This window comes from Triticum aestivum, chromosome 6D (genome assembly GCF_018294505.1).
Source record: "Triticum aestivum cultivar Chinese Spring chromosome 6D, IWGSC CS RefSeq v2.1, whole genome shotgun sequence".
Lineage (NCBI taxonomy): Eukaryota > Viridiplantae > Streptophyta > Magnoliopsida > Poales > Poaceae > Triticum > Triticum aestivum.
In genome coordinates, this window is record NC_057811.1 from 33583852 (window position 1) to 33596280 (window position 12429).

At 46.9% G+C, this 12429-nt stretch overlaps 1 protein-coding gene, 1 long non-coding RNA gene and 1 pseudogene across 3 annotated transcripts; 2 read left to right on the top strand and 1 right to left on the bottom strand.

The window, feature by feature from the left end:
- The first annotated feature begins 3668 nt into the window (after positions 1-3668).
- LOC123142836 (uncharacterized) lies at positions 3669-4570 on the top strand. Its single transcript, XR_006470595.1, has 3 exons — positions 3669-3766; positions 3863-4218; positions 4354-4570. It is a non-coding gene; the product is annotated as an uncharacterized lncRNA (long non-coding RNA).
- Positions 4571-6818: 2248 nt separating this feature from the next.
- Positions 6819-7311, top strand: LOC123142382 (uncharacterized; annotated as a pseudogene).
- Positions 7312-9404: 2093 nt separating this feature from the next.
- Positions 9405-11811, bottom strand: LOC123140930 (uncharacterized). 2 transcript variants are annotated; one of them, XM_044560193.1, is made up of 2 exons: positions 10567-11811; positions 9405-9810 (listed from the first exon to the last, which is right to left on the bottom strand). In XM_044560193.1, the coding sequence occupies exons 1-2, from the start codon at positions 11048-11050 to the stop codon at positions 9758-9760; spliced, it is 537 nt and encodes a 178-aa protein (XP_044416128.1). In that variant the 5' UTR covers positions 11051-11811; the 3' UTR covers positions 9405-9757. Both variants share the same exon structure in this region, with proteins under 2 accessions (XP_044416128.1, XP_044416129.1).
- Positions 11812-12429: the final 618 nt, after the last annotated feature.

Consider the following 12429-nt stretch of genomic DNA (forward strand, 5'->3'; position numbering starts at 1 on the left):
GTTAGTATAAGCCTGCTGACGGCAACGCCAATTGAAGCTTAAAGAACACAACTCGTACAAGGATTAAAATCTACAACCATACAAACACAGCTTCAGCATGATGACATGTTGAATGTAGATTGTAGACCTGTACTTGCATGCCCTCTCAATCCTCGTAGTATCCTCTCTTGTCTTAATTTCCTTCTCTAATCTTCATCTTGCCCATGTGTTGCACCCCGTTCCAGAAAGAAATAAACATGAGCTACTGTGATTTGCAAGGACCATCAACATGTATAGACAAAATTTCTTAGTATTAGTTCATAGCAGAAACCAAAGAGTATCATAACAATGGTTCAATCACCTTCGAGGCTTTAACAACCGATTAGAATGAGGTGCCTGTGTAGGCGAGATGGAGCCATAGATGATATGACAGCCTAGCCACTTTGAGAGTGGAGAAAACCATAGACCGAGCCTCCTCTTTGCACTCATCTTTCGCATGAGAGTGGACATGTGCGTCCCTCTCCCTCACTCTGAGCTCTACGGATACAAACCACACAAGTTAGTAATAGCCCTTTTCTGATGCACGATGAAGTTGGATGACCTCCCCAGTCTATTGTCGCGTGAGATCCTAGCGAACATACGCATCGCCAGCAACATCGCAGCCTCATGACCTTAGGGCTCAGACACATGCGTCATCTGGAGACCGCCTCCCCACCACCTCAGCACACCGATGTGTGCGCCGTCCCCTACAACATAAAGGCCCCATGACTTCAAGCAAGCGCATCTTTGACCACTGTCGCCGCGCCAACTCAGCAAACCGGCGCATGCACCATGCTCCCTCGACGAGCCGCTTTGCGTTCTTGCGGCGCCGCCGCCGCACGCCATTCGAAGCATGGTTTTAAATAGCCCGCTATAGCGTTTAGAAAAGATCTCGCGCGAAGGGTCTTTTGTCCAAACACATGAGCAAACATTTTAAATAGCTCGCTATAGCATTTAGAATAGGCCCGCCGCTAAGAGTCTTAGCGCGCTATTTAAAACTTTGGTTCCAAGAGAGATGGCCGAGAGGAGAGAGATGACGTAGGCTTAGGAAGACAGGATGAATGGGCACCTCACATCCGGCCTCTGATCCACCATAAACACGTCGCGGTTGCTGCCCTGGCGCCCGTCGACCTGTGACCACCATAGGAGAATACAGGAGTTGAGGGAGGGAATAGGGTTTCTCTGGTTTGCTCGACGGATTAATTGCATTGAGTGGAACGGGAATTGAATCGGTTGATCATGCAAAATCGGCACTTAGGATGGCATGGTGTTTTGACATGATCCCAACACCGCGTCATAGGGATCTAGATCAACACCAGGTCGCATACGTGATGTGTCTGGTATGAATTTTTTCATTGGCGAGCGGTAAACAACGGTGATGTAGAGATTAATTGTCCTTGAGCTAAGCTGGGTTACTAAAGAAGAATCTGATCGAGGTACGTGAATTAATTTTTGTGGCCTTGTATCGATTGGTTTTAGTATTTGAAGAGGACGAGACTTGCCTGCTCCCTTTCCATGCTCCCATCGTGCTCCCGCATACGTGGCTTGATTTGATTGAAAGAAAATAAGGCCCGGCCCCACCCCCTGAAAATCAGGGGGGTGATAATTAAATTAGAAAAGAAAAAGGGAAAAGAACAGCCGTAGGATGAAGTGGAAGCACGGATGGGAGCATGAAGAGGGAGCAGGCAAGCCGGATCCATTTGAAGATTGATTACCGTCCGTTAGTTAACTTGGGTTACCAAAAAGAAATCAATCGCCATGCATGAATTGATTGTGTTATCAAATAAAAGTTGGGTACTAATTTGCGCCGGCGCCGGCCCAACCGGTTCGGCCGGTCAGCCCCTGGCCGTCCAATTCAGCAGCGTGCAGCCATCCGATTGGGTTTGCGTTCTCTTCTTCCTTCCCCCACTCGTCTTCATCCTGGTTTAGCCCTCATCCTTCATTGCCCGACAGAATTTTCTGTAGCGCCCCATCGCCCCTCCTCCCCCTGGCCTCCTGCTTGCAGCTCCGCATGCCGGCTCGCTGTCGCCTCTCGCCGCATCAGTAGCCATCGATCTGGCATCTTTGACCTACATCGGCGTCTTCTTCACGACAGGATGCCGTCTCTTCCCCTCGCATGTCCGGCTCCTGCGGGTCAGCCGCACCTTCTTCCACCAAGCTCTGCATCCGTCTCTCCCGCACACATCTCGTCCTGCCTCCGGCCGCCTCGCCCCCCGCGACAACCCCCACCAGCATCTCGCGCTGCTCATCACCGTGTTTGAAGCACCGTTGTAGCAAATATGCCTGGATGTAGCAAAAATCTTCGCCAGTGGTAGCAAAACCAAAGCATTGTTGCAGCGAACCGCCGTCGCGGCCATTGCGGGTTGCAGCTAATCCACGAACGGCGGCGGTTGTAGCAAAAACATCACCATCAATGTCGAACGTCACAGCTAAGTCGTGAAGCATGTAGCAAACAACGACGCCGGTAGTAGCAAAAACATCAACTGTTGCAGCACCCGACCAAGGTCACAACTAATCTGTACATGGTTGTAGCAAAAGAAATCACCGGTGGTAGCTCTGCCATAGCCGGTTGTAGCACACAGTCTTCGTTCCAGCAAAAACATACAGCCTGTTGATCGCCGCCGTCGTCGCACGCCGCAGCTAAGCCGTGAAGTATGTAGCAAACAACGACCCCAATAGTAGCAAAAGCGACAACGGTTGCAGCTTTTTTGGTATTGACAGTAGCCAGACCTGACATATGTCGTCGTGATTGAAGCTTTTTGCGATACCGGTCGAAGCTTTCTGCGACACCGGTTGTAGCTTTTTGCGATGGCACTGAGCGGTCTCAGCATTTGGCGTCATGGTTTGAAGCTTTTTGCGGTGCCTGTGGTAGCTTCCTTGAACACCAGTTGTAACATGGGAGGTGTCGCTTAATGCTCACAGCTCCGGTGAGATTCTCCCAGTAGCAAATGCTCAACGGCGTCGCCCATAGCAGCTCGCAGTCTCCCCCGTCGTCGTCTGCCCCCGAGCTCATAAGCCATGGCACCCATAGCAGCTCGTAGGAGCCCCGTCGCAGTCCGCCCCGAGCTCGCCAGCCATGGCCGCCCTGACCTTGAGCTCGCAGGCCATGGCGCATGGGAGCAGCACCCCCATGGAGGAGGTGCAGCGTGAGGTGCGAAGGGAGGAGTGCTCGGAGCTGCCTGGTGCTATGTCGGAGGAGGCGAGGCGGAAAGCGATGGGGAAAGCGAGGTCACGGCCGCGAGGAAAGGAGTGGATGCGGGCGTTGGGGAGAGGATAAGGTACACGTGTTCCCTTCCTGATGGCTAACGCCAGCGTGCCGAAGTGACCGGCCTGAGCGTTCATCCGGCTCACCGTGCGTAAACATTTCCCATAAAAGTTGGGTTTGTCCGGCCATATCATTACCCAATAAAGGTTGGGTTTGTTTGGCCAAATGAGAAAACCAGTGAAAACCGGTGGAGGGAGGGAGGGAGGAAAATCGGTAAAGGGGTAGTGTGTGTGTGTGTGTGTATATATATATATATAGAGAGAGAGAAGAGAAGAGAAGAGAAGAGAAGATAGCGATAGAGATATAGATATAGAGATAAAGATAAAGACTAGAGATAGAGACAGAGATTGCTCTACATTTTCTTTTAGCAGCAAATCACCTGGTGATTGAATTTGCCACCATTGATACTCTGCCGATTTGGTGCTGATTTTTCTTCAGAGAAGGTTGCTCAACTTTCCATCGGGCGGATCAACAGTTTTGGAAGTACGACCATGATTTACCTCTCTCTCAGATTTCCACGCAAATGATTCCTAGCTCCTCGGATCTTCTTGATCTCAGGGTTCATGATTTCCTTCGCAGGAGATCCACTTCCAGGCTGAAACATGTACAGAGCCCTCCATACAGGAGCCTGAAATCTAGTTCTCCACTTCTCTTGTACAGTACGAGGAAGGACATGGTGGTGAAGAAGAGAGCGGCAGTGATTGCGGCCCTGTCCGTGTTCCTACTCCTCATGCTGTCCAGGCCATCCCATCAACAGTTCTCCAATTACTCCTGCAACTGCTACCGAGAGTGCTACTTAGAGTGCAAGCACGCCTTCCCGATGCTCTGCAAGGTCGTGTGTGGCGGCAGCTGTGATGACAAGAATGACCCCGTAGCCGCCTGCATGGTCGCCTGCACCAAGGACTCCCTATGCGGCGTGCCGGCGGCGCCATCCGGTAAGAGGACCTCCTACCACCTTGCTTTATGATATGGGTGCGTTCGTAGAGGCACACTCATGGAATATGTGTGCTCTTTATGCTGTCATTTTGTTCTGATGATCCTGTGCTTGCACTGCCATTTTGCATATGCAGGCGCCGCGTATTGTAGCCATGCGTGCAACGATACGTGGGGTCGCCATGGACGGGCCAAGGTTCCTTGAAGATTGAAGATCTGGCCGATCATGGGATCATATGATGTCGAACTGCTGCACCAATGCAATAATATGTATTTGGCTTCGGTGCACTACTTGTGATTGTGAGGAAGTTTGTGAATCTTATAATAAAGCCAGTTATCAATGCATTTGGTAAATCCCTGCTAATTTGATGTGTCTTTGATACCATCCTCTGACCAGATTGCAAGATCACAATTGTCTTATCTTCTTTCTGCGGGGAATAAGTAACGTAGGAGAGGGTTAATAACATGTAAAAGAATTCAAACATCAGCAAACTAATCGAAGCCTTGTGTGAGTCTGAACAAAAGCAAAATAATTTGAAACAAATTCGTCGGTCACACACAAAATGGGACATATATAAGCCGCAATTTGACGTAGGATTGGCCCGTCCATATATAATCAAAAGAAAACAGTGAAAATGAACACATAGAAAATACCAACTAAAAGGTACTCCTTCCGTAAAGAAATATAAGAGCGTTTGTATCACTAAAGAATACAAGAGCGTTTAGATCACTACTTTAGTGATCTAAACGATGCTCTTATATTTCTAAACAAAGGGAACAACTAATTAATTGTACCAGCCTTAGCTCAGTGGTTGGGCATGCAAAGTTTAGTTCATAGAATTGATAATGCACAGGGAGAACCACTTAGGAAGAAATATCTTGATACTCATTTAAAAAATTCTGAGGACCATGCTTATCTTCATACTCATATTAAAATGCCCGTATGCATCCCTAGTTGGTGCAGAGGCTGGAAAGTGACAATCTCTTTCATTTTAAAGAAGCACAAGCTACCTCACGAGAGACAGGGAGGCGACTACACTAGCGACCGCGAGGGCACCCAAGGCCGCCCCGGATGCTGGCGGGGCAATCGCTTTTGGGCTCTCTCCGGGACGATCTTCGACGAGGAGGACCGCACTATGACCAGATTGGTGGCGGAGGTCCCACTGCCCGATGCCGTCGGATATCATTTGCGAGTATCTTCAGGTGGGCTATTCGGAAGAAGAAGTCGGCGGAACATCGACGTGATTGTTCTGTCAAGCGATCAGCCTTGGGATGGACAGAAGGGGAAAGATAAGGTCGAGGTTCTCCGGCGAACGGCTCCGACAGTGATTCGGCCATGGAAGGGACCAATCCCCAAGGTACGTTTGCCGGCACTAACTTTGCAGTATTTCATTGATCCCCATTCTTGGACTGTAGTATCACGACGGAAGAAAAAATGGCCAATGGCAATGCTGATGCCGGCGCCGGCGGCCGACCAGATCGGGGCGATCAGGGAGGCTCGGTGCCTGCGTTTGAATTCGTTGCTGGGCAGTCTGGACCGAAATCAGCGCAGGGGTATGTGGGATCAACGGGCACTAGGTATACGGCCTAGTGCAGCGCCGAGGATGTTGGGCCGCGTGCAAATATGATCGAGGACGTAATGGGGGCGAGTGGACATGCCTGGCTTCGTTTCGACTGCAGTTAGAGCATCTCCAACAGGTGCGCTAGACATGGGGCCCGCGGGAAAAAATATTTAAGCAAACTCCCTAACACTAGATATATTCATATGTATAGTTACATTTCAGTAAAAAAAATTACAACTTACAGGCACATATCTACCAGTCTAACCAAAAGAGAAGATTCTACTGTGCGAGGTTCGTTCACCCCATCCCCGAGAATGTCAAGAGGAGCAACACAACATGTCCCTGTATCATACATAGTTTTTTAACAAGAACGACAATCACACACCCAACACACTGAAGCACACACTCCCGTGCATACATCATATGTATATTCAACTCAACAAAGAATTCAAATTCAAACATTAGCAAACTCACAGAAGCCTACACGGGTCTTGCTACTGAATAGATGCAAATTTGGTTAAAGAAAGAGAGAATTGTGCAAATTCAATTCACAGATGTCTTTCCAGGCAGCTACTTCACATCTCCAGGAACTTGAAATAGCAATCTGTCCGTCACTACTACCAAACAGCATTGTTTGAAAACTGCATTCAGTTTTCTTTCTACATCAGCACAAGTCTCTTCAGCATGCGCTTGTCTAATCGGTTTATGATCCAAGGTTATTTTCAGGTGTGCCACTAGGCCACTAGGGGCTAGTAAGTGGTAGTATGCACCATCTTGTTTAGGAAATTAATGCCATGGCAAAACTGGCTACAAAACAACCATGCCTGAAATTGTGGGTAATCTGATGTGCTAGAAAATACTGCAATACTTGTCGTGTTACACTACAAATTATCCCGGTCAAATACCGATATTGCCCTCAGAACTCCAGTATATAAAGACCACACATCTGACTGACTAAGAGAGCCACCAGTCACCTGAAAACTCCCACATCAGTTCCCTTCCTCTTCTCTTGTCATAGCTTGGGCGAGGAAGGAGATGAGATGGAGGTGAAGAAGAGGGCGGCCGCCATTGCCACGCTGTGCATCATGCTCCTCATCATGTCAGTGCCATCCAAGCAACAGGTGGACGCCATGTTCTTCTGCAACTGTTACCAGCAGTGCCACCACGGGTGCAGGCACAGCGTCCCTTGGTGGCTCTGCAACGTCGACTGCGCCGGCAACTGTGACGGTGTTGACAAGAAGGACGCCCTCGCCGCATGCATCATGGTCTGCAGCACGGACTCCATCTGTGACCCGTCGGTGCACCAACGTGTAAGACCAACAGAACAGCTTACTTGCATTCCATTTGCCCCGTTCCGTTTATAGTTGAATTCTCCTGAACATCGATGCAATATATGCTCTCTTTTTTCTATTGATACAAAGAAGAATCACCACCTGGTCTGAGGATCTTGTGCTCGTCTTGGCCATTTTTGCAGATACACATGGTGTTGCGGATTGTATAGCTGAGTGCAAGAAGAGGTGGGGCAACAATTAATGCCAAGTAACCTTCAAAATAAAGAGTTGAATAGCCTCTGGATCATGGGATCGTGATGTTGAAAACTGTGATTGCGGAACCAATCAATATTCAATAGAATGTGTTTTGCGCGTCCGCACAACACTTGTGAAATTTTGCAAATCTCATAGTGTGACATGTTTACTTCATACTCCAAAACTTAGCAATCCCATCCACTTAAACATTAGCAATCTCACCGAAGCCCTCCCTGAATCTCAGGGAAAGCAAAACAACTCAACATTCACTAGTTAGAACCAGGTAAATACAAATACGCTAAATGGGCATAAGCAGAAATTCTACGCATAATTCGTCCTTGCCTGATACAACATGGAACACAATCAAAAGAAAACAGTGAATATGAACACACACAAAATGCAAGGAAGAACAGCTGAAAGGTTCATACTAATTAATTGTAGCAAGCCAGTTGGTCAATTGACTACAGAAAGTAGATAACAAGCCAGGTTGATCAAAATAAGCGATTAATTCCAATAAGCCCACTTCACGTCTGACTAGTGCATCCTACATAGAGGGTGGATTTTCCTCGCGGGTCGCAGCAAACAAGCCCCTTCTGCATCTCGGCCACCAGACTGTAACTCAAGATACCTGCAGGGCAATCACAGCATCAGTCAAACCAAATGTGTGCCATTCATTCATGAAAATGACGTTAAAGTTTTATCAGATGATTTTGTATGACTCAAATAGTAAACATTAGCTTCACCATTGTGGAGATCTCCAAAGGCGAATCATCTCAGCATTACAAAACCAACATTAGAAACACAGAATAGGTAATTTGTAGTGTAGTGACCTTCGGCTTCTATTATTACTTTATTGGCAATTTTTGGCTATATCTGGTCCTAATAGAGGCTAAAAGATCAGTGGCATACAAGGGGTTCATGGAGTAGGAAATAAGAGATGTCAAAGTTTTGTTTCTAGCTCATTATCGTTCTTCTTTTTAAATGCAGAAGCAGCTAGCTAGTCACCAATGGATGAATTTAATCAAATTCATGATGTAGAAGCCTGAACTAAGGGATCATGCATCGCCTTATTAACAGACTGACTTACTTCGGTCAAGCGTAGGTATCTTTTTTTTTCACTCTGCACAGTATTTGACCACTACTTCCAATGATAATATGTTGTTAGTGCACAGTGAAATTCGTTGTGAAAGCAGTATTTATAGTGAATCTTGTCATGCCATTTTGATGACATGTTTAATATAAAGTGTTAAACATCAAGCCTGATCAATTTTAAGAAATTAAACTGCCACAAAGCATATACATATACATATAGTTTGCAGCAGACAACGGCCAATTGAATATACAACTAACCATGAGAGGTGCCGAGACAATATTTAAGAAAACTGCCTAAAACTAGTATAACCTTCCACAAATCTAATACTTTAACTACAAGTGGATGATAAAGAGTAGTACGGCATGGCACGAAGGCATGCTCTTCAAAAATTTGTTACAATAATTAGTTCACTGGGTATCACAATGATCCAAAATAAGCAGCAATGTGAAATGGCATAGCTATAAAGCCCATATAAGTGAAGGAAGTATAGAACAAATGATCAGGTTACTTTAGTTGTCAGTCACTTACGCAGAGAAGTACATATAAATCATTAGAACCTGATAGATCCATAACCAAAGAAACCTAATCAAAGGCAATGTAGCATGTGTAAAATTAAAACAAAATCTATGAATCATGAAAAAGGATGTACTTCATTCTGCTACCACTTAACATGAGTACATGACACCATTATAATCTATGACCGAGTAGGAACAAAATTCTGCACAAAGAGGGGAAGGGTATCAAGTCATCAGTCATCTGAGGAGCTAGAGGGAGAAAAACCAGCACTACTAGAGGGGACTTGGGTAGTACTAAGGAGGTAAGCTGAAATTAAGCAAGGCAGCTGGATGGAAGGGAGAGGCAAGTGAAGAGAATATCTAGTAGAGGGGCTTAAAACACATAGATTAAAATCGCGGGTGAAGGGAAATCGCGTAAGGAAAGTTTGCCGCAATGGTTAACGAAGAAACAGCACGATCTCTGGCGATTGCGGCACGATCTCCCGCGATTCTGGGAAGGAAGGAAATCGCGGGGCAGATTTCACGCGGAGATAGCGCCGCGATAGCGGTCTTTTAGCCAGCGATTTAAAACTATGTTAAAACATCAGCAAATAAAAGAGAATGTAAGTGGGTGAAGGCATGAGGAAGAGAATGCAGAGCTGCTAAGGAAGGGATGATGAGAAGTGGCCAGGTGGGAAAAACTTAGGCAAAAGATTGTGGAGAAAAACTTACAACCCTCTCTTGCAATTTAGTATTTGAGAATGGCAGTAAAAAGGGAAAAAATACATGTTTTTGAAAGAACAGTTCAGAACTTCAGATGCCTCAACATACATTCAGAAGATAAGCTTTCCTGCTCAACCAGTACATCATACTAGCATATCTTGATCAGCTCCACCATGCCCACCACCAATGCTTGTTTCTGCAATCATAAGAAGTCAAATAACCTGACGGAAAGCTAAAGAGATACAAGGAGGCATCAACACAATATTTACATAACTCACAAATGTAATCTGGAAAAAAACTAACTGAGTTCTGATACAACATTACAAAGAAAAACAAAACCATACAGCCTGTCAAATTGAAAGAATATTCCGATGCAGTTGTTTTCAACATGAGAAAGACCTGCACCACAGCACTAACACTACCGACATACAATTCTTATATATCAAAGGCAAACTATGAAATTTAGTTCAACTGTTATAGAAAGAATTTACCAATCTCGGTGTTGATTATTTTATTCAATAGATATTCATATAATAAAATGATAAAGACAGTTTGCTATGTCTGACTTGAAGCACATAGTTCAACGAATAACAATATGTTTTGATAACATAAGAAACTCATCGCTACATATTTGTTGACAAACAAGATAACAATGAAGTGATGACATAAAAGGCATAAAGGACACTAGCAGATTAGCTACCAGTAATATATGTGAATTCAGACCATGACCATCAAATAATGCTACCACACAAGCAGTCAAGCATCATAACAGAAACACTACAGAACAAATTCGCCATATGTTGAAGAGGTCATCAAGGATCAAAAGAAACAAGTAATATGGCACTACTTAAAATGGTTAGCTTAAACAGAATGTGAACAGCATATTCCATCAAATAATTATCGAAAATCAACATGAATTTGTTATGACCAGAGTTTGAAGACATGGTATTACCTGCAGCATAGACACTTTCTAATGGATAACAGATATCACAGTTACTGTTTTCAGGAAGTTTACTGAACTGCAATGAGTCAAGCTGGACCATGAAGATACTGTCAAATGTCCGCAAGAAAGCCACATTATTTTCCTCAGCATAAGCTACCATCGGTGTGTGCCTTATCTGCTCTGAATTCAAGGGAAGTAGCTTGTCCATTTCAAAAGTTCGTCCTAGCACCCATGAAGCAAGACCATCACAGTCCGTATTCCTCTTCCATAACTCGGCGGCGAATCCTGTCAGGGAGAGTACGCCCAGCCCGCCACCCTCTGCTCGCATAACCATCAAGAATTGATCTTTGGCAAAGGTATCCATTGGCAGAACTAACACAGCTAGGCTCTGGCTATCCAAATCAACCTCGAGAATTACACTTGTACTATCCCCAGGGAGCAAGATGTAAAGAGAATCCCCGACCAGCACAGGGGGCATGGATTCATATTCCATGGCCTTACGTGGAACCGGTGTTTGGATGAGATTACTCCACACACCGGTCTCCGACGAGTAAATGGCGGCGATCGCTCGTGCATATTTCTTCTTGTAGTTTACCAATACTCAACCAATACCACCTGGAAGTGTTGGGCGTGGGCAGCAGCGCGAAGCACCTGCCCGTCCATCGGGGTAGTGGCCATGTCGATCCCTAGGAGAGCAGCAACGCGGTGCTGGTCGCCGGTGACGGGGTCCCACACCAGGACCTGGTTCCGCGACGAGTGGGAGATGAGCACGAGGCCGTGGCGGCAGCTGAGGATACTGTACCAGTCATTGAGATGCAAGGAGAAGCGATTGGCGGGGACACGATCGGGGGCCTCCATGGTAGGCGTGTAGGTGATGTTTGGATGGTCGTCGCGGAAGAAACCGAGGAGGGGAGGGCTGCGGCGGTGGTGTCGGCGGTACCGGCGGACGAAGCCACGGTCGGAGACGAGGCTGCGCCAGCGCTTGCAGACGGCGGATGCGCGGGGGAGGGAGGACGGCTGCGGCGGGAGGCGGAGGAGGACCTCGGAGAGCAGATCCTCGTCTTCCAGAGGCGAGCGCGAACGGGGGCGGTGGTGGAGGGCGGCCGTCATGGCGCTCATGGTCATAGGGGAGGCGGCGGCGGCGGCGCAGTCAAGGGTGCCCGTCAGTCAGCAGTAATCTTGATCACGGCCTCATGCAGCGACCTGGCCGAGTCACGTTCGTGCGTGAGTAGCGGCCGGGATTCCATCTACATGCATGGCTGGTTAGTTAGTGGGCTAGCTACAGGGCTGGGCGTGAGCGATTCTAGTATGCATGCTAGCTGAGTTGGTTAGTGCATGGAGGTGTGGCGTCGTGGTAGTTAGTAAGTGCTGTTAGTGGCCGATGGAGGCGGCTAGGCTGTGTGTGGCCTTGCATATTTAAGTGGCTGGTGGTGTTGTGTAGAGAGTAGAGGAGCCAGAGAGAGATGTAGCCTCTCGGAGTGTATGTGTGCTCGCCGTGGGATGGTGTGTGTGGGGCAGAGTTCGAGCTCGCCGGAAATACAAGGGGTTGTTCGTGCGGCCGGAGGCGTTTGTGAGCCGAGTGAAAAATACAGAGAAAAGGCCAGCGTATGTCGCTGGGGCGTACGTCGCCCGGCGGGCGTTCGTCGCCCGGTAAACCACCGTGTCTCGTGTTTTTGTCTGATCGTTCGTCGATCCTCGGTTCCAACAATAATGGGGGAAATGACGCTGCGAGTGACGATTGAAGCCCAAAACCAATTTGTTTTTTTATTTTGAAAAACAGCAAAATGAGGCTGCAGTGCCTTTTTTAAGGAAAAAAACTACTTTTTTAGAAAAAACAAAAAAAATTATTTAGTATTTTTTGAATATACAGCA